The 25,758-nt window shown below is 46.1% G+C and overlaps 1 protein-coding gene across 1 annotated transcript in view; it reads left to right on the top strand.

Annotated features, from left to right (window-relative positions):
- The window catches only part of DNAH2 (dynein, axonemal, heavy chain 2), a 96,427-nt gene that overhangs the window by 37,403 nt on the left and 33,266 nt on the right, over positions 1-25,758 (top strand). Inside the window, 31 exon segments of the mRNA XM_004685094.2 lie at positions 348-511; positions 1,520-1,681; positions 1,779-1,882; positions 2,810-2,966; positions 3,133-3,215; positions 3,344-3,524; positions 3,876-4,014; positions 6,091-6,308; positions 6,511-6,612; positions 6,952-7,077; positions 7,350-7,460; positions 8,116-8,304; positions 8,716-8,819; positions 8,918-9,107; positions 9,598-9,778; positions 10,865-10,992; positions 11,328-11,480; positions 11,754-11,879; positions 16,551-16,769; positions 17,050-17,167; positions 17,317-17,453; positions 17,993-18,130; positions 18,219-18,377; positions 21,300-21,452; positions 21,633-21,724; positions 22,089-22,287; positions 22,422-22,646; positions 23,543-23,647; positions 24,830-25,018; positions 25,282-25,367; positions 25,504-25,634. Of these exon segments, the coding sequence (XP_004685151.1) occupies positions 348-511; positions 1,520-1,681; positions 1,779-1,882; positions 2,810-2,966; positions 3,133-3,215; positions 3,344-3,524; positions 3,876-4,014; positions 6,091-6,308; positions 6,511-6,612; positions 6,952-7,077; positions 7,350-7,460; positions 8,116-8,304; positions 8,716-8,819; positions 8,918-9,107; positions 9,598-9,778; positions 10,865-10,992; positions 11,328-11,480; positions 11,754-11,879; positions 16,551-16,769; positions 17,050-17,167; positions 17,317-17,453; positions 17,993-18,130; positions 18,219-18,377; positions 21,300-21,452; positions 21,633-21,724; positions 22,089-22,287; positions 22,422-22,646; positions 23,543-23,647; positions 24,830-25,018; positions 25,282-25,367; positions 25,504-25,634 (4,569 nt within the window).

Here is a 25,758-nt window from a genome sequence, read left to right as displayed (position 1 = left end):
CACTCTTTCACAGCCCATGACCTGGGAAGAAAGGGCAGCCTGGGGAAGAGAAAGGGTTGTAGCACTTAAGTTGTACCAATTTTGGGTTGAAAGACATAAGTCCAGCTCCCACCCTTTTCCAGTTTTTTAATACCAGCTTCCCATGTTTCACCCACTTTTGATTCTTGAGCCACATTTGGTAGTTTTCGCTAAGATTTGCCATCGTTCTTTTAGTTCCCTCTTCTCTTTCCTCTCCTGTGAGTGGAGAGAAGTGAGATAGAACTTCAGAGAGAGATGACAGCCATGACGGTCCTTTAGGGGACCGTGTCTTTGGGCAGAAATGTGAGCTTCCTTTTGACTTTCCACAGGCCCTTTCAACAGCAATGTGGGACATCAGACTGCTCTCGATCAGATAGCACAGGTGCGGGCCATGCTGAATTCCATGCGTGAAGAAGAAAACAGCCTCCGTACCAACTTGGGTATCTTCAAGATTGAGCAGCCAATCTCCAAGGACCTGCAGAATCTGGAGAAGGTGGTGTGCTGAGCCAGGCCCTTGGGGTAACCAAGAATGAGGGGCAGGGATAGGAGAATGGGTGCCGAGGGCCTGTGGAAACAGCTGGAACCATTAAGATGTGTGCATGAGCAGCCTTTAAAAACATTGAGGTAAAAGTGAGATAACAAAAGTGAACCATTTGGTGGCATTTAGTGCATTCAGCAACACTAGACAACCATCACCTGTACTTCCAAAATGTTTTTGTCACCCCACTCCCCATGCCTTGGCTTCCCACTGCTCCATGCCCGTGGCCTCTCGCAGTCATTCTTCTCTTTTCCGATGAGTATGGATTTGCCTGTTCTGGACATTTCATATAAGTAGAATCATGTTTTGGTATCTGGCTTCTTTCACTCAATATAATGTTTTCAAGTTTCATCCATGTTCATGGAATGCATCCATACTTTATTCTTTTTCATGGTTAAATAATATTCTACCACAAGTATTTACCAAAACCCTTTTTTGTTTAGCCATTAACCAGTGGATGGACATTTGGGCTGTTTCCACCCTTTAGCTATTGTGAATAGCGCTGCTGTGAACATGTGTGAACTCCGGTTTGTTTTGATTCCCTGTTCCCAGTTCTTGGGAATATGTATGTAGGAGTGGAGTTGCTGGATCATATGACAACTCTCTGTTTAACTTCTTGGGGAACCACAAAGCTGTTTTCCACAGCAGCTGCACCATTTTACACACCCACTGGCAACAGGAAGGTTTATATTTTGCCAACACTTATTTCCTTTTTTTTTTTTTGGTCCTAGCTACTATCATGGGTGTTTTGATTTGTGTGTCCCTAATGACTAATGAGACTGAGCATCTTTTCATGTGCATGTTGCCTAAGGAGCTGTTAAGGCAAAAGAGTGGAGAAAACAAATGTGAGCTGTACAGGCAGCTCTATTACCTGAGGGTAAAGCTTCTCAGAATAGGAGGAACAAAGGAGTTCATCAGGGAGGAAGGTCCCTTATAACCTCCTTTCTGCTCTTAACCATGAAGGAGCTGGATGCACTGCAACAAGTCTGGGAGATCACACGTGACTGGGAGGAGAACTGGAACCAGTGTAAGATGGGCCAGTTCCTGACCCTGCAGACAGAAGCCATGGAGGCCATGGCCCATGGGCTGTTTCGTCGCCTTACAAGACTGGCCAAGGAATACAAGGTGTGTGGAGACAGGAGGGAATGGCAGAAGATAAGCCAACTGACGAAAGGGTTGGGGGGAAATCTCAGATCTTCTGCTGTTTTCTACCTTTGCTCAGGACCGAAACTGGGAAATTATTGACACCACTCGCACCAAAATAGAGCAGTTCAGGAGGACTATGCCCCTCATCTCAGACCTGAGAAATCCTGCCCTTAGAGAAAGGTGAGATGCCCCTCACTCCTAGGCTTGGCCCTGGCCTGTGCCATCCCTGGCCCTTCGGTGGTTCCCTCTACCAGCCCATAGCCCTCTCAGCCCCTCCGTCCACAAACATGGGGCACCCTTTGTCCCCTCTCACTTTATGTCATCTGTCAGAGCTAAGTTTGATGTCTTCTATCATAACAAAGTTTCTTTTTGGCTGTAGCCCAAAATATAGCTTTTTTTCCTTCAGGGTTTCTGCTATGTGCCTTTTTTTTCAAGAAGGCCTCCCCTCCTCCACAGTTCTCTCCACAATTTTATCTAATACTTTATAATTTTGTTTTTCAAGTTTAGCTTTTTTAATGAAATTTATTACATGATGGAGTAGACTTGAAAAGCCATTAAGGATAAAATGAACTACTTTATAAGTGGTGTTTTCATGGCTAATTATCTATCTATCTATTCAGGAGAAAATAATTTTACTTATTTTGCTTTGCCTGCAGGGTAATGGTTTTGGCGATGCTTCGCCATTAAGTATTATGTGGTTAAGTATAACCTAACTTAATAACCTAACACTTTTCACTTATGTTATTTAACCTCTCTAAGTCTCAATTTCTTCATATATAAACAGAATCACAAGAACTCCAATTTATGCAGTGCTTGTGAGAATTAAAGGTGATATTTCATATAGAGCACTTAACCCAGTGGGTAATCTATACTGAACCTACGTAGTCAGTCTTAACTCGCCTTCTGGAGAATCAGCTCTTCAATCTCTGTATTCCTCAACAGAGCCTAAGATTGCATCTTTGAGGCTGTTCAGTAAATATGTGTTGAATCATGAACTGAACACATGGAATCATAATAGCCCAATGGGAGAAGTCTGGGGTGATGTTAATACTTTCCAGCAGACAGGAGGCATCCAGCCTCCTGACTTGACCTCTGTCCTGGCTGCAGGCACTGGGATCAGATCAGGGATGAGATCCAACGGGAGTTTGATCAAGAATCTGAAAGCTTTACCTTGGAGCAGATTGTGGAGCTTGGGATGGATCAGCATGTAGAGAAAATTGGGGAGATCTCAGCCTCTGCGACCAAAGAATTGGCTATAGAGTTGGTATGATAGAGTCCCTCCTTATTCCCCCCTCCCCCCACCAACACACTTCCTAAACATCCTGGAGCCAAGATTTCCAGCTTTTCATCATCTGAGGACCCCTCCCAGCTCCTCTTCCTCTTGGGGACCAAATTTCTAATTGTTCTGCCCTCCAACTTTTCCCCCTTAGGCATTACAAAACATTGCCAAGACCTGGGATGTGATTCAGCTGGACATTGTACCCTACAAGGATAAGGGTCATCACCGACTCAGGTAGAGTTTTGGTGCTGGGGACCCGTGGTGGTGGTGGTCAGGGAACTGACTGACCTTAACTGTAGAGTGGGGACAAGGTTTGGCAAAGAGGGATGGACTGACTGTGGTTGTGACCTCTTCTGCCCCAGAGGTACGGAGGAAGTGTTTCAAGCACTGGAAGATAACCAGGTGTCTCTGTCTACCATGAAAGCATCTCGTTTTGTCAAAGCCTTTGAGAAAGAGGTGGACTACTGGGAGCGCTGCCTCTCCCTCATTTTGGAAGTCATTGAGATGGTGCTCACTGTGCAGCGCCAGTGGATGTACCTGGAGGTCAGAATTCACCGGGGGCTTTTCCCTGCCTCATGTCTTTACTCCTTTATTTGCAGAGGACCTAGATATTTGCCCTAATATCAGTATAATTCTCCCCCCCCCCACCCAAGGTTATTCTTCATCTAGGACCCAAACTATTGATTCTTCATCTAGGACCCAAACTATTGCTTCTCAGGTCCATTTCCCTCTCTGAAAAGTCCGTTCTCCATTTTCTTCTTGAACCTTCATACCTGGCCTCCCAACCCCAACCTGTCTCCTAGACTTGAGTGTCATCCCTGGTCTGGGGGCTGAGAGAAGAGTGTAGAGAGTATGTGGGAAATAGCCTCTCACCCCAGTTTCTTCGTCCTGCAGAATATCTTCCTAGGAGAGGACATCCGCAAGCAGCTGCCCAGTGAATCAGCCTCCTTTGACCAGGTCAACAGCAACTGGAAATCCATCATGGACCGGATGAGCAAGGACAGTAATGCTCTCCGGAGCACCCACTACTCAGGTCTGAGCCCTATGGCCTCTTGCCCTGACACAGATCAGTTGGTGCCATGCTTATTTGAAGTTATGGCCCTATGCTTCAGGCACTGAAAGGCTGACTCTTGCACTGGTGCCCATACCTGTTGTCTCTTCTGCACATTAAGCCCTCATTCTAAATTAAGTTCATTGAGTGAATTTGTAGGTGAGTGGTGTAAAATAAGGGGATATGGAACCACATAGACTTTAGTAAAATGTGACTCATGCCTTACTGTTCTTGGGCACTTTGCTCCCTCCATACTGCAGTCTCCCCTAAGGGGCTAATGAGCAATTTTTCAGGGCTTTTGTAAAGATTAGAAACAGATATGTAGCAGTATAGTATCTGGCATAAAGTAAGTGCTCCATCGATAGCTCTGTGCCTCAGGAAACCTTCATGCAGGGACCATTCTTCTTTAACTGATTCAGTCAGTGAGATAGTGCAAATAAAATATGCATCTCGCGGGCCCTCCCTGGTGGCACAGCGGGTTAAAGCACAGCACAAAGAAGCTTAAGCCACTTCCGCATGAGTTTGATTCCCGCCTGCCCCAGAGGTGACCACATGGCGTGGCAGACCTCTCCTGACCCGCCCACTGCTCCCCTCAGCAGTGTACTTCGTTGATCTGCCTGTTCTGCTCCCAGCTCTGTCTTTGGTGAATCCTCTCACCCTCCACATCTCTGGCCCGTACCCCAGTTCTGTACGAATAAAGAAATCTTAAAAAAAAAAAAAAAAAATATGCATCTCGCTAACTGGCACAGAGTAGGCCCTTGGTTACTACTAGCTATTTTTATTCTTACATCAACTCTCATTAGCTTATCAGATTGATTAGTCCTTGTTGTATATACTTCAGTTGTATAGGGAGGGAGGGGCTGGGGGAGAGATAGACTACAGCAGAGTGAGGTCTGGTTGATGGTGTTTGGCTGGGGTAAAGGTTCAGGAAGTCAGGTTTGGCGTGGACACTTAAAAAGGATATCCTGAGAAGAGTCCTGGCAGGGGATAGGGAAGACTTACTTATTTTGCCCAGGGCTGATCTAACAATTCTTCATTTCCTCAATAACATATAAAAACCCCCACATCATTTAAATTATTTTGATAAAATTGTAAATATTAAGAAATGCAAAGCTGAATGACAATGGGCATTTTTTTGCAAGAATATTTGAGATATCTGGCAAATGTATATTTTGGAATAATTTTTAAGCTAAGCCACAAGAACAGCTGTTCCTTTGTTGAACACACAGAACAAATCCATCTTGTCCACTGCCTCTAGGTCTCCCTGTGGCCTGCAGGGGCCAGTCATTTAAAGACTAGCACTACAGGTTCTGAACCTGAAGACAGGAAGATCATGGTGAACTCAGGCCTCAGGGAATCCATACTTTCTAGAAATTGGGAAGAAAGGGGAATAGAAGACTCAAAACCTAAGGGAGGAAATTCAGATTATTGAGAACCTACACTTGTGAAATGAGAAACTACATAGCTACTGTCTAGAATTACTGCTTGAGGTGGCTCTTATTACCGTTTTGTAAAAAGGCAAAAGGTCAGTGAGATTAATCGATGTGTTAGTGAAATAGGTGCATTTAACTGGTCATCTCAGTCTAGTGCTCTTTTCACTGTGTGTGTGGGGGCACCGGCAACCAGAGTGTTTACAGACCTTTCTAGTTATATGCCTATAATATGTACCTAATTCTGACATTTTAACTTGTTGATTTGTGCAAAACAATCCTTAATTTCTGGAAGCTCTTGGGATCACCAGAAGAATCCCCCATTTCTTGAGTGGAATGGGATTGTTATTTCAAAGACCGATGGAAGATATATAAGAGTGAAATCACATGTGATGTATAACTAATGCATTATATACAAGATATATAATGACTACTTAATAGTGAATTAACGAAGAAAACAGGTTCAGACTAATAGAGTAAATGGAAATACTTCTCTGTATCCAAGAACTAGTATGGCAATCTGTAATCCAGTATTTAAGAGTTGGCAAAGTGGATGTGGTTGGAGATTCCAGATATGTTCAAGGCTGTGGTAAAGGACCACCAAATGTCATTCATGGCTTTTTCTCAGGCCTCCTGGACACATTGATAGAAATGAACACAATCCTGGAAGACATTCAGAAGTCCTTGGATATGTATTTAGAGACCAAGCGCCAAATTTTCCCCCGTTTCTACTTCTTATCCAATGATGACCTCCTGGAGATTCTGGGCCAGTCTCGTAACCCAGAAGCTGTACAACCACACCTCAAAAAATGCTTTGACAACATCAAGTTGCTGAGAATGCAGAAGGTCAGTAAAGGTGACTGGCTGTCGAGAGCCTGGGAAGGATGGTGATGTCAAGGTATTAAAGGCCTTGGAGGGGATTGTGCCCTCTCACCAGGAAGGGATATTAATGACACTGGGTTATCATGGGATGATACCCAAATAGCTTCTAGGTGGATGCCAGGAGCTGGCAGGCTAGGCCATTAATAGCTTTGTTTGGTTTCTGCAGCTTGGGGGACCCAGCAGCAAATGGGAAGCTTTGGGAATGTTCTCAGGCGATGGTGAATATGTTGATTTTCTTCACGCAGTAGTTTTAGAAGGGCCCGTAGAGGTGAGTTGTGACAAGGATCTAGAATCAAGCTGATCCTACTACTGATTCAAACTACTTCCCATTAGAAAGCTTGTTTGTCTCTCTCAGGAGGGAATACCTCAGGGAAGAGACATTAGTCATTTTTTGCCTCCCCCACCTGCCATTCCTGACAGCTCTAACCTTTATCCCAAGCCTGAAAATCAGCCAACCTGCCCTCCTAGTCTCCACTTCCTTTAGAGACCCAAGCCAGCTGCTGCTCAGTGCCTGCTTTTCTCTTGGGTCCAATTCTGGGAGTTCTGTTCCCCAAGCTTCAGGGGACTTGGGGCCTGCGGCTGAGCCATTCTGTCTCACTTTCCGCAGTCCTGGCTTTGCGAGGTGGAGCGTTTAATGAGGATGACCCTGCGGGAACTTCTCCGGAATTGTCGGTTGGCCCTCAAGAAGTTTCTTAACAAGAGGGATAAATGGGTGAAGGAGTGGGCTGGCCAGGTGAGCAGGGTCAACAGAAATGGGAGAAAAATAAAGAAAGAACTGAAAGGGAGCAGCAAACACAGTTCTCAAGTTTCTCAAAACACAAGTGTCTTGTCCCCTGTTCTGGGTGGTGGCCTTTGAACTCAGCATGCTAGACCCATGGCTCATGCCCTGTTTTCCAGAGCAGGTTAGGCATATTGAGAGAGGGATAGCACCTGGTTCTGGAAGAAAGCGGGATTGGGTGCTGGGCATTTGTGCGGCTGAGAATATAGCCTCCACGCCTGTCCCAGGTGGTGATCACTGCCAGTCAGATCCAGTGGACAGCTGACGTCACCAAGTGCCTGCTGACTGCAAAGGAGCGGGGAGACAAGAAAATCCTCAAAGTCATAAAGAAGAAGCAGGTGGGGCCTGCAAGTACGGGACTGTCTGCTCTTAGAGTTGGAGGGGGGAGGTGGTACATTGGAATCAGAATTAGAGATGGTTTGCAGCATCATGGATGGAGCTGGAAGGGATCATGTTTAGTGAAATAAGCCAGAAAGAAAAAGAAAAATACTGGATGGTTTCACTCATAGCAGGAGCATAAGGGATCAGGGGAAAAAAAAAAAGCAACTGTAACAAAGTAAAAAGGAAAAACAACAAATATAAACCAGAGACATTTTACGGGGGGTGGAAAGGGGCATAGGATCAAAACTGGGGTGGGAAAATCACACGGGACTGTGGTGATGGCACATGGGTGAGTTGGTGATGGGAAGTCCACAGGGATTACAATCGCAATAAAAAAATGTACAAAATGAAAAGAAGAATGCTGTAAATAAATAAATATATTACAAAAGAAAATTAGAGTTGAAGTGGTGAGAAGGGTCAGAATGGAGGTGCTTGAAGGTGAAGTCCAGTGAGAAAGGTTTGGGTGGACCTCGAGAACATTTCCTGTGCTGCTGTTGAGGTCTGGAGATGTAGGCAGGTCAGCATTAGCACCGAGCTTGAAAGTCTAGGAGGATCCGTCTGATTGGCTTCCATTGCATTGCTCTGTCTGCTCTCTACCACCTCATTCTGCAGGTGTCCATACTGAATAAGTATTCAGAAGCTATCAGGGGGAATTTGACCAAGATCATGCGGCTTAAAATTGTAGCTCTGGTGACGATAGAGATTCATGCCAGGGACGTACTGGAGAAGCTTTATAAGAGTGGCCTCCTGGATACCAGCGCCTTTGACTGGCTCAGCCAGCTGCGCTTCTACTGGGAAAAGGTGCAGTTGGGCCAGCTACCCACCCTCCTACCTTCCTACTAAGCCAAGTCCTAATGCTTTAATTAAATTCATGTTCTCTAAATATGGTAACATCCAAATGCAACCCTTAGCCCAGTAGTTAATCCATTTTCTAGCTGTACCTCAAGTCTCCTAATCAGGAGTGGCAAAGCACTTTTCCCTCAGTGTTCACTATGGGTGTCACTTGATTGGGACTCGGAACAACTCCAGGCATCTGCTTCAATGGATTGCGGTGGATATGCAATTTGAAATCCATTTCCTATCTAGCTATAAACACTTTCCTTCTCACTCTAATCTGAGCCCCTAATCACTCCAGTTCTACTCTCAGTCATCTCCCTAGCTCTGACCCTTCCTCCAGTCACACCTCTCTCTCATGCTGCTCTGTTTCCCCAGGACCTGGACGACTGTATGATCCGCCAGACCAACACGCAATTCCAGTACAGCTATGAGTACCTGGGTAACTCTGGCAGGCTTGTCATCACTCCCCTGACCGACAGGTTGGCTGTGTGTGATGAACAAGGTAGTAGGGTGGCAGCAGCAAATGCTAAATAGGAGTCTTCCAGGCTCTGACTTGAATCCTGTCCTCAATTCGCAGGTGTTACATGACACTGACCACAGCATTGCACCTGCACCGAGGTGGCTCCCCTAAAGGCCCAGCAGGCACAGGAAAAACTGAGACTGTCAAGGACCTGGGCAAGGCGCTCGGCATATATGTCATTGTGGTGAACTGCTCCGAGGGCCTGGACTATAAGTCCATGGGCCGAATGTACTCAGGCCTGGCCCAGGTCTGTGTCCTGATACCCTGTCCCAGAGACCCCTTCAGTGTCTTCTAGTCCCAGAAAATCAGCTCGATCACAGATCTGATTCACTGCTTTGTAACTTACAACACAACACTGCCTCAGTTGGTTCTTACTGGTGGAGCAGTCCCTACATCTCTGGGAGCTGCACTTTGCTCACCCGCCGTATTAGAAGGTTGTATAAGGGTTAAATAAGATAATGAGTGCAAACTGGCACATGGTAGGCGCTCAGTGTTTACAAGTTGCCCCTCCTGCCTGCCCATCTCTTTGCAACCCAACCTTTTTCCCAACATCTGGAACACCGTATCCAGAAACTACAGCAGTGCTACTATCCAGCCCCTCAGCCCACCCCACCAATTTTAGATTCCACCTCACTTACCAAAACATTTCAGGAAAGCTAAGATAGGCACACTTCCTAGTTTCTTTCCATGTGTGGGTACTTCTCTTGGTCCCAGTAACTCTGCCTCCCACTTTCCAGACAGGTGCCTGGGGCTGTTTTGATGAGTTTAACCGCATCAACATCGAGGTGCTGTCAGTGGTGGCCCAGCAGATCCTGTCTATCCTGTCTGCCCTGGCTGCTGGCCTCTCCCGCTTCTATTTTGAAGGCTTTGAAATCAGCCTGGTGTGGTCCTGTGGGATCTTCATCACCATGAATCCTGGTGAGGACCAGGGCTCCCAGAGGGTCTGGGCGAATAAATGTGCATCTTCCCCTTCTGCCTTCCAGATGGGTGTACTTAGTCAAGTGGAATGTGGCAAAACAGACAACAAAGTGTGAGAGAAGGATAAATATAAGTCTTTCTGGGAGAAGGGGAGGCAAGTCCTCTGTTCTCCCTGAAGGGATTAACCACAGCTTAAGTGTATGTATGTAGCCTTCATCTTTTAAGGCATTTAGCTATCTTCTCCCACTGGGCTGGCTCGCAGACTTTTGGCTTACTTGCCAACCTTTTGCAGAACAGGAGGCTCTCCCCAAAGTCCCTAACAATTCTCATTACTGTTCTCTAGGGACAGCTCTGGGGGAATGGTTCGGAGAAAAGAGACACAGGAAAGGCTTTAGGGATTGAAAGAGTGAGAGAATTAGCTGTGATTTCTATTAGGCCTGATGTGAGTTATAGGTAGAACTTGGAGAGACTGAAAATTGGTAGTTCTATGATGTTTGATTTGTTTAGTCTTATTTTTTTATTTTAAATAAATAAAGAGAAACTCAAAGTTTACTAAAAAGACTGGTCTAAAAAACTTAAAAAAATAATTAAAAAAAAGTAATTGCATAACTGGACAATGGTGATGGCATACGGGTGATTTGGTGATGGGAAGCCCATGGGGATTACAACCGAGATGGAAAAAGGCACAAAATGATGTAAAAATAAACTATTATATTATTAAAAAATAAAAAAATAGGGCTATCCCACCCAAAAAATAATTGCACAGTTTTAAAAAAACAAGGAAAGAAGAAAAAGTGAGAATAGTGGTTAGTTGGTTGGTTGGTTGGTTGGTTGGTTGGTTTTTGAGTTGTTTATGCAATTTGAGACTGAAACAGGACCATGTAGAAGGCAAGGAAAGACCTAGAGACAGGAAAGTAGAGCAAAGTGGTATGGAGCAAGCCAGGACAGACACTAGAAGGGAACAGATCTTAGAGTAGGTGTAGGAGAGAAAATTAGAGTCGAGCTAGGGCTGGGGAAGGAGCTAGGGATGGTGAGTCGAGATGAAGACATATGTGGATTCTAAATAAGTGGTACTATTTTTTCCAGGCTATGCTGGTCGCACAGAGCTTCCTGAAAACCTTAAATCAATGTTCCGTCCAATTGCCATGGTGGTACCTGATTCTACTCTTATTGCAGAAATCATTCTCTTTGGGGAGGGCTTTGGCAACTGCAAGGTACTCCAATAATTTCTCTACCACAGTTTTTCTATTTACCTTCCATCATTGATCCCAGGACAGAAGAACCCCATGAAGGCCTCACAATTAGCATATCCTAGGAGGAAAACGGACTATTGTCAGTAGGCAGAGGGATTCAGAGGAGGGATGTCACCTAATACCTCAGGATTCATCCCATTAGAATGATCTTCTCATTAGGAAAGTCCATCAAGCACCTCCTAGCTACTTCCCCAAGTCTTTGGAGCAGACCTTAATGTATCTATTAACAGTCTTTAGATGAAGCAGAGTGATTTGTAGGGTGATGAGTTGTTTCCTCCTGTGTTTTGGTTCCTTAGGCTCTGGCCAAGAAGGTGTACACACTGTACTCGCTAGCCGTGCAGCAGCTCTCCAGGCAGGACCATTATGACTTTGGCTTACGCGCTCTGACCTCGCTTCTACGTTACGCGGGCAAGAAGCGCCGCCTGCAGCCAGATATGGCTGATGAGGAGGTAGATAAGGCGATAGGCCCTTGGATTTGAATCTTCATTGTCACTGGTCCAATGCAGCTTCATTAAAGTTTTCAGGTCCTTTCTTTCCTTAGATTAATCTTCCCACCCTTCTGCCTGTTCCCTGGGTTGCCTGGGTTCTACCTGCCATTGCTAATGACCAGCTCAAGTGTGTCCATCTGGGCTCCTGTGCCTCACCCCATTGGCGAGGAAGAGTCTTAGGAAGTACCTAGATCCTGACTCCTCAAGCTTCAGTTTCTGTCTTTTCCCATTCAGGTGCTGCTGCTCTCAATGAGAGATATGAACATTGCCAAGCTAACTTCAGTTGACGTACCACTATTCAATGCCATCGTGCAAGATCTGTTCCCCAATGTTGAACTGCCTGTCATTGACTATGGCAAGGTATTTGTTCCTTGATACTCTCCCTGAACTCATCTGTGAATGTGGGTCCAGGAACACAACACTGGGCTTCCGCGTCTTGCTTTGTAATTCTGTACCTGCTACATTGAGGAAGGCAGCTGACCTCTGTTAGGGCTTCCTTATTTATAAAATGGACAGACTTATTCCAACACTCCTTTCTTGCAGCACAGCTCCCTACTCCCAACTCCCCTCTTCAAGTGCTTCTATTCAACAGTTCTTTGACTTCGTTGAGACCTCTAATCTACTAGCTTTTCTACTTTCGCTATACTCACTAGCCTTCTCTGGTCTCTGCTTCTCTCCTCATTCAGAGAATTTTGAGGACTTCCAGGAGCTGTTTGATATGTGAGAGCAGTAGAGTGGACGGGGGTGGAAGAGGAGGTAGTTGCAAGTATAGGAACTTTCTCCTCTTACCAGATGGCAGTTTACACACTCTGGATAATTCTTTCACTAAAATTCTGGGTGAAAATGTAAAAGAACATCTTTGTAAATGTTTTGCTAAGCTGGCACTAAAGAAAGAAACCTGGGGAGGGGGGAGAGAAGTGAATGTGAAAGCTAGCTTTCTTTCTGAAATCTTGTTGAACTGGAGGTAGGAGATAAAGCAGCCCACGTTTGGCATATAACAGAAAACCAATCCTACATAAGCCTCAGCTCACAGGGGAAGACACCCTGAGAAAGAGAGAAAACAAGAAACACACTACGGAGAAAGCTCCAGAGGGCAAAGAAGCTGCTTGTCTTGACCCCGGATGCTAGGAGGAGGGGTCAGAATGTCTTTCTAGCCTCACAAGGTCTGTGGTCATAATTTATTCTACTATATAATTTCCCCAGATCTCAAATGTAGAATTTAATTTCAAGTAGTTTCAGGTTGCTAATACCTCCCCCAGATGACTGACAGAAGCAGATGCAAATTTTTTCTGGAAGAATGAAATTTCAGCTTGAGCCTCAAAGAATTCTCATAAAAGTTCAAGATAAAAGTCTAAAAAAATGATTTGTTCCTGGTCAGAAATCACAAAACACGCAGGGGAATAAGATATGAATGGGAGTTTGGAGAATAACTGGACGACAGAATCAGAGCCGCAAAGATTATTGAACATAGTTGGCACAGGGAGGATCAATAAAGAAAGAATTCAAGAAGAATCCCAGAATGGAAGGATTTAAGATTTCAAAATGAAAGATGACTAAACTTAATATGTTAAAATAAATAAAAGCTTGAAACATGAACCAGGAACAAGAGATTTCTAAAGTAAGAAAAAGAACCAAAAGAATTTCTGTAAGTGAAAAAATATAATTGAAGTGAAACAGCAATTCAATAGAGGGAGGGCTTTCAGGTAGAGAAGGTGGATTAAAAACAATTATGTTTCCCTTTGAAAACCCACTGTAAGTACTTTAAAGAGATTTTTAAAAAATAAGTCACCTATACCCAAAAGGATTAGGAGAATGGGAGAGGAGAATAAGTTGTTGCTTACTTTAGCAAGCATGAGAGGACTAGAAGTGGGGAAAGTGAGAGAGAATTAATAAAAGGCTAAGCCTTTCTGGAATTAGGTATCCCTGTAGTCGAGAGCAGGCAGACGGGTGCAGGAGGTGTGTCTACAATATGAAGGATTGGAGACAAACTGTCTTGGAAGCTGTTAGATCTCTAGATCTCCTTTCTGAAACCACTTTGGCATAAGACTAGAGGGTAAAATAGCAGGTCTCTGGACAGGAGGACTCCAGGTTTAGTTAGAGGCAGGTAAGCCCTATTTACAATGAGGATCAAGTGAATGTTTACATGTGAAATGCTGAAACTCTTAGTCGTCTTTAACCCTCAGTTTCCAGAATGCAGGCAGACAAACAGAAAAATGGGAAGAGTTCTCTCTGGAGAATCTGTCTCACCCAAGAGGAGTAATCAAGACATTGAGAGTACAAATTTCCCAGTGAAAGACCCAGATAAATCCTCTACAGACACACAATCTACAAGCCTCCATCACCCTCTCAGAGCTTCCATTTGGCTCTTTAGTTTTCCACCCTTATAGGTAATCAGAAAACCCAGGTTCATCACATGTCAGAACAGTGTCTCTAACATGAAAGCAGACAAACAAAAAAATTTGGAGAAAATAGATAATACGGAGAGAAAAAAGTTTTATTAACCTATTATTAGTATTCCTAGAGATAAGATTAAGATATTGTATCCATGACGTACTTATAAATGCTATTTAAAAAGGAAGATCGGGCTTCCCTGGTGGCACAAGGGGTTAAGTCTTAGCATTACAATCTATGGGCAGTGATCCCAGGCCAGGGAGCTCACCCACATACCCACCTGTGTCCCCTGCTGCTCCCCTTAGTAGAACCTGCCTGTTCTGCTCCCTACTCTGCCTCTGGTGAACCCTCTCACTCCCTGCACCTCTGGCCTGTACCCCAGCTCTTGCATGCATAAATAAATAAATCTTTAAAAAACAGTGAAGTAAAAAAAGGTGTATTCCAGAGAATAGAGCAAACAAAAGGGAAAAAAGAATAGACTCAAAAGCCAGTTGAGGAAACATAGCTCCCACACTCAGGCTTAGGAACTCTTTTTCCCCAGATCTTTCTTAAATATATCGTCTATTGTTCCCTGAGCCTGAGTGGTCTTGCAATTGTTAGTGCACTGATGACAGTCCACAGACAGTAACTTGTGCCCCCCCTTAGCATTGTCCTTTGGCGCTCGTTGAGCTCTGTTTTCAGGTGGGCACTTGTGATTGACCAGCCCAAGGGCCCTTTCCTTGCACTGGTCTCTTTAAAGCACAGAGCAATGGCAAACACCACTCAGGCTCAGGGAACAACAATAGGGTTTACTTAATAAACAGGAAGTCGGCCACTTGTGACCTTAGAAAGTGAGTGTTACAGCTTACTTTAAATAATGTCCACAGTGTCCAGTAGTCCCAAAAGGCCACTCAGGCAAGATGGTGCTGTCCTGTCAACAAGGACCTGGAGCGAGTGGCACACCAGTAAGCGGTGGGCCAGGACCCAACTCACACTGGCAGCTGGCTGTGTTCACAGGTGGGGCTGCTGAGGTGACACACAGTCTGAAGGCCAGGACAGGACAGCAACGTGGAAGCCCAACACAGGAGGTGGTGCTGAATGACCAGAAGCTGTTCACAGCTCTCAACAGGTGACTCTCACCTGTTCAACAGTGCTGGACAACATTGGCCAGTAGTGCTGGTCACCATTGGCCACAGGAGGTGGTATCAGACAAATGTTAAATCAACCAATATCACGGCAGATCTTTAAGACACTGAGCCAAGGCTGACTGTGCTCCTTGCACACAACTTCAGAGGCAAATGCAGTGTCTGGGGCGCTGCGAAGGTCTGCAGAGGGCTGGAGTCTCAGAGTCTGTGGACTTTCTGCTGAACCCCATAGTGGTCTTCAGCTCGAGGCTACTTTCAAAGCCATCTGTTGAGTCCTCCTCTCTTCGGAGGCCAGGAGCAGAAAAAGGACCAAGCTAACTCTTGCCTTGTAATGTCTTTCAAGGACCCCCATCCTACAAGCCAAACTGGACCATTCTCAATCTTTAGCTCCAGTGAACTTCCATTTCTCAGACTGAATAATTAACCAATGAAACTGAGCTTTAACCTGATTTACAATCCAGGCACCAAATACAAAAGGGATAAGCTTGGTGTCTGCTGCTGGAACTTGCGCTGGACTCCCAGGGTGGCAACTGCAGCCCCCCATGGGGTTACCTGACTTGGGTTGGTGTGGCGGGAAAAGTAGCGCAGCCCACTGCTGCTGCTGCTGCCGCCACTTGGGCACCCTGGCCCTCCGGGCGGCTGCTCACACTGGTGCAGCCCCACTGCGCGTCTGATGTTTTTACAGCAGCTTGACGCACCTTCCCTCAGGCTGTACGTGCTGGGGCCTGCTGCGCCAACAAAGCCAACCTGGCCTGCTGCTCAGGGGCTGCGGGAAAGCCAGTTATGACGCCCATCTCACGCCACAGGGATCCAGTTGTATACCTAGGGCACTGCTTGGCATATACTGTAAAGTGGCCATAAGTATTTCTTGAATGATATTAGGGGGAAAATGTAGGGAGGTGTGTGTCAAACACTGTATTTTACATTGACTTTGGCTTATCTAATACTACAAGCTCAGGAAAAAAGTATCCTTACCACTCTCACTTAGCAGGAACTAGCTCAACGAAGTAACTTACTCAGGCTCCCGTAGCTAGGGGCCCCAGGCTGGTTGACCTAGAGCCCAATGTCTTAACTCCATAATTGGTCAGCTTCCAGGGACCAATAAATGCCAGAATGCAAAGGGCCTGTTCCTTTTTTTTTTTTTTAAGATTTATTTATTTATGCATACAAGAATTGGGGTACAGGCCAGAGGTAAACGGGTGTGAAGATTCACCAGCAACAGAGTAGGGAGCAGAACAGGCAGGTCTACTGAAATATACTGCTGAGGGGAGCAGTGGGAGAGACAGGAGAGGTCTGCTGCGTCATGGGGGTCATCTCCCTGGCTGGGGATGGAACTGGTGCTGCAGTGGCTGCAAATAGCTTCATAGTTCTGTGTCACAAACCCTGGAGCCACCAGGGAGGGCCTGTTCCTTTTTTAGCAGTGTGAACAAGATCCTTTCTGGAACTGGAAGGACTCTGAAAGTCATTTGCAGGCTATATCCTTTTCTTCCACTTCTTGTATCTCCCCTTCTCTTAGCTACGTGAGACTATTGAGCAGGAGATTCGAGACATGGGCCTGCAGATCACACCATTCACCGTCACCAAAGTTATCCAGTTGTATGAAACCAAGAACTCTCGCCACTCCACCATGATTGTGGGCTGCACTGGCAGTGGCAAGACCGCCTCATGGAAAATTCTTCAGTCCTCCTTGACTTCCCTGTGCCGGGCTGGAGAACCCAACTTCAACATTGTTAGAGTATGGAGTTGGGACAGGGAGGCCCAGCAAAGCATTGAACAGCAGGAATACAATATACTTTTAAGAAGTATCTGGAGAGCATAAGTGTCATAAGAGCATAAGAGCATAAGGATGCATAAGTGTCAGAGAAAGAGGGTGGGGAGACCAAGGGATCAGTGCCTAGGAGGGAGAGGCAGAGAGGGGCAAATGCAAATTCCCGAAAAAAGGGAAAATTGGGAAAGGGATAGTTGGGGATTAGTGTCTATCAGCACTCAAAACTTCCTTCTTGTGTCATTTTTAGGAGTTTCCTTTGAATCCTAAGGCCTTGTCCTTAGGAGAGCTGTATGGGGAGTATGATCTCAGTACTAACGAATGGACAGACGGTATCCTGTCCAGTGTCATGCGGACGGCCTGTGCAGGTACCCAAGGATCGGGGGGTGGGACAGTTTAGAGGCAGAAAGCTTAAAAAAATGTCTGGGCAGCATCGGCATGTATCTCCCAGGAAGTGAGTATGGGGGGCGCTGGGTGGGCAGGCTCCTCGTTTCCTTATCATCTACCTTCTCCCAAGATGAGAAGCCAGATGAGAAGTGGATCCTTTTTGATGGGCCTGTGGACACATTGTGGATTGAGAGCATGAACTCGGTCATGGATGATAACAAAGTGTTGACCCTCATCAATGGGGAGCGCATTTCAATGCCCGAACAGGTACGGGGGTACCCTGGGAGAGAGAACTGGAGGGCAGGGGCAGAGCTCACCACCACTGCTCCCAAAGAGAAATAAATAAGTTCTAGAGGAGAAAGAGGAGGAGGAGGAGACCTGGATTCAGGAAAACCTGTGACTGAATTAAAAAACGCCTTTTCTCCTATGGCGTTGAGAACAGAAAAGAACTTTGTGTGTTAGGAAACCCTGTGTGGACTGACGCAGGCCTCAGTCTGGTTTCCAATGCCACACGAGGGTCACCTTGATTATGTACATCCAAGTATGAAGCACAGACCTTAACACATGCTTCTTCCCACCCACTCCAAGGATGCAAGCAAGTGAGCCATTTTCCACACAGATAACCTTGAACACGTTCTAATTTCTTTTGAAAAGTACAACATTTGTAAATCTCTGGTCTTTATTCATCCTATCACTCTTGGTACTTGGTAGACACGATCTGGGGCATTGGTGTTCTGGGTGTTTTATTCTTATTTGATGGGGGTAGGTGGAGGGAAGGAGGCGCTTCTGACAAAGTACGTCCTTAGGTGTCTCTCCTGTTCGAAGTGGAGAACTTGGCAGTGGCCTCTCCAGCCACAGTGTCTCGTTGCGGGATGGTCTTCACTGACTACACCGACTTGGGCTGGAAGCCCTATGTGCAGTCATGGTTGGAGAAGAGACCAAAGGTATGAAGGGGACTGGAGAGAGGAGAAGTGACCAATGTGGCTCACGGGACACAGAATGTAATTCAGAGCCCTACTTGTTCAACCCCAGGGCGAGGTAGAGCCCTTGCAACGCATGTTTGAAAAATTCATCAACAAGATGCTGACCTTCAAGAAGGACAACTGTCGAGAGCTGGTCCCCGTCCCTGAATACAGTGGGATCATCTCCCTCTGCAAACTGTACTCAGTCCTGGCCACACCGGAGAATGGGGTAAGGGGGCCCCAAATCAGGGCCACCGCAGGAAGGGTTTATGACTTCCCAGGGACAGCTTCGAGGAAACAGTGTGTCTGAGACTGAAAAGTCTGAATCCAGGCTTGAGCAGACCCGAGGCTCCCAGGGTAGGAGGGAGCGAGGCAGTGTGTGTGTGTGTGTGTGTGTGTGTGTGTGTGTGTGTGTGTGTGTGTGTGAGAGAGAGAGAGAGAGAGAGAGAGAGATGTATCCTGGAAGGCCTGACTAAGGACTCTAAATGGGATACGATACACAATGGAGTCTCATGTAACTTCCTTCCCATAATTTGGTAGCTGAGGATATTAGTTCATTGAGTTTCCCAATCCCTTCTCCTCTGAAAAAATAAATACTAAGTCTGGGTACTTATGAAGCCTGGGGTATATCATTTCTGCTTGAAGAAGTTCCCAGCCTAATCTGATGAAGGGTTTTAAAAACTTTCAGATTTCTGGAAAATTCTGTTATTTAATAACTTTTTTTCAGTGTTGGTTTTATGGAATAAGGACAAAAATTAGAATTTTTTCTGTTGGGATTGAATTACTGCCCAAAATAGTTTTCATTGTTTGAAAAATAAAGTTATATAACAATTAAGATCTATAACAGCATGTCATTCCTGCTACAGTTAATAGAAATTAAAGTTATGTGGATGAACTTGCAAGATAACTTACAGGAAAAGGTCAGTCATACAGTGTCTGGCTCATGGGACTGGCAGGGTAGAAAGGCCTTCTGAGTAAGCAGGAAAGGGCAAACACTAGTGACAGCACAAAGAGCAGGGCTTTCTAGGCAAAGAGAAGGATCTTCGCAAAAACACAGACACGAGAGTCAGTCCCTGCTAGCCAGGCAGGGAGGGGGTGGGAATTGCTTACAGATATCTTCCTGTGGCGAAGACCCCAAGAAGGAGATGGATTGTTTGTTGGGGGAAACTGGAAGGACAAACTAAGGACTGTGGATTAAATATGGTAGACAATAGACTCTCAACACATTTCCCAACTATGCTTTGTTTTGTTTTGTTTTTATTTATTTTTACATATAAGAGCTGGAGTGTAGGCCAGAGATGTGGGGCTGAGAGGATTCACCAGACACAGAGTGGGGAGCAGAACAGGCGGATCTACTGAAACACACTGCTGAGGGGAGCAGCCGGTGAGGCAGGATTGGTCTGCTGTGCCATAAGTGGGTCAGGTCCCTAGGGCCTGGAGACTGGGCATGGAACTCAGGTTATAGTGGTGATAGCACTGACATTTAACCCCTAGGCCACCAGGGAGGCCCCTTGTCTCTGTTTTGAGTAATTATTCTAAGATCAATAATTTGGATTGGACAACATCCTGCATATCTGTAGTTTTAGGTATTTTAATTAAGAGCCCACCCTTAGACCCTCACCCATGTGGCTGCTTCACATGGTAGTTGAAGCTGCGTTAGCTGTTAGGAGTCACGAGTTCCGTGTCTTTCTCTGTCCAAAAACAGCGTCTCCTTGTGTTCTCTGTGCTAGAGAATGGAGAGAATGAACTCTAAATATACTACTCCTGCTGTCAACTTGGCTCATTTAAAATTTGAATTTTTTTTTTTAAAGATTTATTTATTTGTGCATACAGAACTGGGGTACAGGCCAGAGGCTCAGGGGCGGTGAGAGGCTTCACCAGAGACAGAGTGGGGAGCAGAACAGGCAGATCGACGAAGTACACTGCTGAGGGGAGCAGCGGGCGGGTCAGGAGAGGTTTGCCACGCCATGTGGTCGCCTCCGGGGCAGGCGGGGATCGAACTCATGCGGAAGTGGCTTAAGATCCTTAGTGCTGTGCTTTAACCCGCTGCGCCACCAGGAGGGCCCTAAAATTTAAATTGTTAATTACACAAGTAATAGTTGAGTCTAGATTCCTTTCTAAAAATTAACAATTTTCATATACAGATAAAGTCCTTTTTGACCACTCACCCAATCCTGGTCTACTTTTCCCCTCACACAAATAACACTTGTAGTATCTTTATTTGTATCATTACATTTTAAAAAATAGTGTTATTTTAAATACATATTTAAATCCAACCCCATAGGTGTCCATAGAAAATGTGTTAAAAAATTTTTTTTAAGTTTTATTATTTTGCATACAAGAACTGCGGTACAGGCCAGAAGTATGGGGGGGAGGGGATTCACCAGAGACAGAGTGGGGAGCAGAACAGGCAGATCCACTGAAACACACTGCTGAGAGGAGCAGGAGGCAGGACAGGAGAGGTCTGCTGAGCCATGTGGGTCACCTTACTGGAATCGAACTCATGCTGCAGTGGCTGTGAATCGCTTTATAGTGTTGCACTTGAACCTGTTGCACCACCAAGCAGGGCCCAAGTGTGGTATTTTTTTTTAAAAAAAGGTCTCCACTATACCCACTGAACAAACAAACAAACAAAAACATGTTTGCAATATGCTTATTAAATCAACAATATGCTTTTGAGTTCTGTATTGTTTCATGTGGGCTAATCTCATTGTTCTTAACTGCTATATACTACTCTACTATAGAGCACGTTTTATTTTTTTATCCCTCTACTTGTAGATATTTTGATCATCTCCAGGTTTGGGGGGTTTTGTTTTTTTGTTTGTTTGGCATTTAAAAAGTCTCTCCGAATGTCCCTGGATATCTCAAGGATCTCTCTCCTTGAGCACCCATGGGCGCTTCTTCAAGGTATCTAGGGTGTGGCTGGATCCCTGCCATGTATTTATAATTTAGCAGAGAAAGAACCTCAGAGCAACTGCTGAGCTATAAGAAGCTTCAGGTTTATCTATATATTGTAGATTTAAGTTACTCCACAACCGTATGGTTTTCCAAACACAACTAGGAAGGTAGGAAAACTTTGTGATGATTTCCTGAAATAGATCCCTCCATGTCTTTGATTTAGGCTGTTTCCTCCTTTTCTCCTTCCATCCAGGTGAACCCAGCTGATAGTGAGAACTACATCTCCATGGTAGAGCTCACATTTGTGTTCAGCATGATCTGGTCTGTGTGTGCCTCTGTGGATGAGGAGGGCCGCAAGAAGATCGATAGCTATCTTCGAGAGATTGAGGGCTCCTTTCCCAATAAGGTCAGGATGCTCAAACCCAGCTGTCCTATATTTCCAGAACCCCTCTGTATCCCTGACCCTCAGATCTTCTTGAGTTTCAACCTTCCAGCCCAGCTTTCTTTCCTCTACCCACTGAGTGCTTTTCCTCGATTGGGGCATGCCAGAGAAAGGCTTTGGTAACTGTACGTGAATCCACCTTAGGATACGGTGTACGAATATTTTGTGGATCCCAAGGTACGGAGTTGGACATCGTTTGAGGAGAAGCTCCCTAAAAGCTGGCGCTATCCTCCAAAGTGAGAGCAGGGCCTTCGGGGTGGGTCTGGTTTGGGCCTGCTATAATGGAGAGATGTGGGGGACAGTGGGGATCTAGAAGCAAAAAGGAGCTATAGGTAGGAGAGAGTGGATCCCAGAGCAGAGACTCTGAGTACAGTAAGCAGGATTAAGAGCAATGGGGCAGGATTCTTAAGGAGGATAGGATGATGCCTCTCCCTGGGCCCCATGGGGGCGGGGGGCGGAATCCGCGGATGAAGGGGGGAAACAGGGATGGTGATTAGAGTGGTGATGTTGGAGGAAGATAAACATTGGGAGGCAGAATGAAGTGGGAGTTGGGAAGGAGTGGCCCTATGATGCTAAGACCCAGTTCTGTTTGTTCTCTAGCTCCCCGTTCTATAAAATCATGGTGCCCACCGTCGACACTGTTCGTTATAATTACTTGGTGAGCGCTTTGGTGGCCAATCAGAATCCCATCCTCCTGGTAGGTCCCGTGGGGACCGGAAAGACCTCCATTGCCCAGAGCGTTCTGCAGTCCTTGCCTTCCAGCCACTGGTCAGTGCTCACTGTCAACATGTCTGCGCAGGTGTGTTGCAAGACTCCGTTCGCCCCTCCCCCTTCTGCTCTCCCCGAGGATCCAGGTGTCTGATGGATACCTCTCTCTCACCCCATATTTCTCTTGGGGGACCCAAGCATTCATTCTATGTCTTTTTTCACCAGACCACATCCAATAATGTGCAGAGCATTATTGAGAGCCGGGTGGAGAAGCGAACCAAGGGTGTCTATGTACCATTTGGGGGCAAGAGCATGATCACCTTCATGGATGACCTAAATATGCCAGCTAAGGACATGTTTGGGTCCCAGCCACCCCTGGAGCTGCTTCGTCTCTGGATTGACTATGGTTTCTGGTATGATCGTTCGAAACAGACCATCAAGTACATTCGAGTAAGCATCCCGAGGATTCATTCTTCAAGCCTCTGCCCTCCCAGGCCTCATTCCATAGGATTCCTGGGAGGGAATGCTACAATCCATGTTTTGCTCCAGGCATGCATGCCCTGCCTGTCTCAGGACCCAGACATCTGGCTCTCAAGTTATCAATTCTGAGTATTAGGAACTGACCCTGTCTGGTGCTTTGTGACCACAGGATCCTGTCCTTCAACGTCAGCTCCTTTTTCAGGCCTTTTACTCCATGCTCACATGCCAACCCTGCTGGACCCAGATTTGTCTAAGCGCCAGGGTCCATAAACCCCCTCTGGCCTTGCTGCCTCCTCTGGTTGTTGGTGGCTCCTGCCTGTATCGGTTCTCCACTGCCCACCCAGGACTCAGGAGTCTCCCTTCAGTCCTGGCCTCTTCATGCAGGACTTTGGTCACTGTAGTTGTTTTTTTCCCGGAGTCAATGAATGGCCAGCAGCCATTCCAGGCTGATTTCTGTGGCATCCATATATTTAGCATTCAGGATCAAAAACTCACCTAATAATCATATTAATGTGTTTCTAAGAAGGAAAATGCACACGCATACATAGCTAGGTCTGTACCTTAAAAAAGAAAGTCTATAAAACATAATAATTTTTTTAAACTTACCTCTACTTTCTGGCTTGACAACAGGATTATAATGATGAAATAAGAAATATGATTACTTTAATAATTCTGAAAAAATTTCCTAATCTCTTCCTTCCTTTCAGCTCCCCAGCACCATTATGTCTGTCTGTTCATCCTATCCCTGCCCTGCTCCCCCTCTGCTGCCTCTCACTGCCTGGCTTCCTTTCCATCCTCCTTAGTTCTGCGCCTTAGCTTGTGACCCTCTTCCCACCTGTCTCTGACCCATCTTGTGTGCTCTCTAGGACATGTTCCTGATGGCTGCCATGGGCCCCCCTGGGGGAGGAAGGACGGTCATCTCCCCAAGGCTGCAGAGCCGCTTCAACATCATCAACATGACCTTCCCCACGGTGAGAGGCTAGTGGGGGCGGGGGAAGGCAGAACCACCTGTGCCCCAAAGAATAAGGGAGCCGTCAGGAAGGGGCCAAGCCTGAGCAGGGTTGCATGCAGAGGGCATGATATACCGGGAGAGACTGCTCTGTGCAGGGACCTTTGCTTCCCCTGAACTAGTTCTCTGAAGCTTTATAGTTCCCATGAGTGCCGGGTGCCCAGATAGACTGAGAAAGGCTGAGTCCACTAAGCTGAGGGCTGAGAGCAGTGCCGGGACTAGGGTAAGGCTAGTTAGGTACTGGGGGACACACCCTCAGCTCTCGAGAAATACTTTAACACAGTTTTTTTAAAAAATTAATACCGGGGCCCTCCTGGTGGCGCAGCGGGTTAAAGCACTGCACTGAGAATCTAAAGCCGCTTCCGCATGAGTTCGATCCCCGCCTGCCCCGGAGGTGACCACATGGCGTGGCAGACCTCTCCTGACCCGGCTTCCGCATGAGTTCGATTCCCGCCTGCCCCGGAGGTGACCACATGGCGTGGCAGACCTCTCCTGACCCGCCCGCTGCTCCCCTCAGCAGTGTACTTCGCCGATCTGCCTGTTCTGCTCCCCACTCTGTCTCTGGTGAAGCCTCTCACCACCCCTGGGCCTCTGGCCTGTACCCCAGTCTGTGTGCATAAATAAATAAATCTTAAAAAAAAAAAAATTAATACCGGGTGACTCGGTGATGGGAAACCCACGGGGATTATAATTGAGATGAATAAAAAAATTTACAAAATGATGTAAAAAAAACTATTATATTTAAAAAGAAAAGAAAAGAAAAACCACTACCAAAATCAAATCAAATCAAATCAAATAAAAACTAAAAATTAATGCCAAAAGTCCAGTATGGAAAACCACAAAATTTAAATAAATAAATACTTGTATGCTGTCCTGTTGAGCCACAATGTAATGAGACAGGAAGAAAAATCAATGATCCTGATTCCCTTGATTTAAAATGTTGGCATTTGTTCAACATGGATATTTTGCATTAATTTTGAATTTTCAGTATCATGTTAAAATATTATTACTGTTGATTTCTGATTTTGCTGTGTGCCCCTTAAATTCTGCCTCCAAGGTAAGTGCTTCATTCACCTCACCCTGCTCCCAGGCTTGGCAGAAAAGCCCGGAGCCTGAGAAAGTGAGGCTGAGTGCCTGTTTCTAGGAGTCCCAGATCATCCGAATATTTGGCACCATGATCAATCAGAAGCTTCAAGACTTTGAGGAAGAGGTGAAGCCCATTGGGATTGTGGTGACGGAGGCCACCTTGGACATGTACAATACCGTGGTCCAGCGCTTCCTGCCCACACCTGCCAAGATCCACTACCTCTTCAACCTCCGAGATATCTCCAAGGTGAAACCCACTGACCTGGCCCTTCCTGCCTGCACAGCCTCCTCAGAAGCGTTCTCGTGTTAGCCTTGAGTCAATCCCATGTACCCCAAGTCACACCCTTCCTAGCTTTGCAGTGCTGCACTTTTACCTGTGTGCTGGAACGTGTTGCGCCACAGGGAGGGCCCACGTCCATCCTAGAATGCCACTTTCTCTGGCCATACATTTCAAACTTCTGGGGGAATCTCTTCCCTCCTTCCATCCCACTAGCTGGGTCTCTTCTCTAGGTATTCCAGGGCATGCTTAGAGCCAACAAGGACTTTCATGATACCAAGACTAGCATCACCCGACTCTGGATCCATGAATGTTTCAGGTGAGATGGCTGTGCCACCAGCCCCAGACTTCCCTAGCCTACCCCCAGGCCCATCCTCCTCTTGGCCTACCTGACACTCTCTCCCCCAGGGCCATTCTCTTTGTTTCCAGATATCACCCCAATTTTCTCTCAACAGAGTCTTCTCTGACCGACTGGTTGATGTGACCGATATGGAAGCCTTCATGGGCATCTTAAGTGACAAACTTGGCTCCTTCTTTGACCTCACATTTCATAATATTTGTCCCAACAAACGTCCTCCTATTTTTGGTGAGCTGGGAGCTATGGCAACCCTGGCTGGACACTCTTAGGACTGGGTTAGAAGGAGTGTCGAGGCATGGAGTCCTGATGCTTAGGACCTTCTGGGGAAGTCTGCGGAGGGCTCACATTTGTG

This window comes from Condylura cristata, unplaced genomic scaffold (assembly GCF_000260355.1).
Source record: "Condylura cristata isolate star-nosed mole 26May11 unplaced genomic scaffold, ConCri1.0 scaffold00017, whole genome shotgun sequence".
Lineage (NCBI taxonomy): Eukaryota > Metazoa > Chordata > Mammalia > Eulipotyphla > Talpidae > Condylura > Condylura cristata.
The sequence above is the reverse complement of the archived record's forward strand: the minus strand, read 5'-3'. Positions and strand labels throughout refer to the sequence as shown.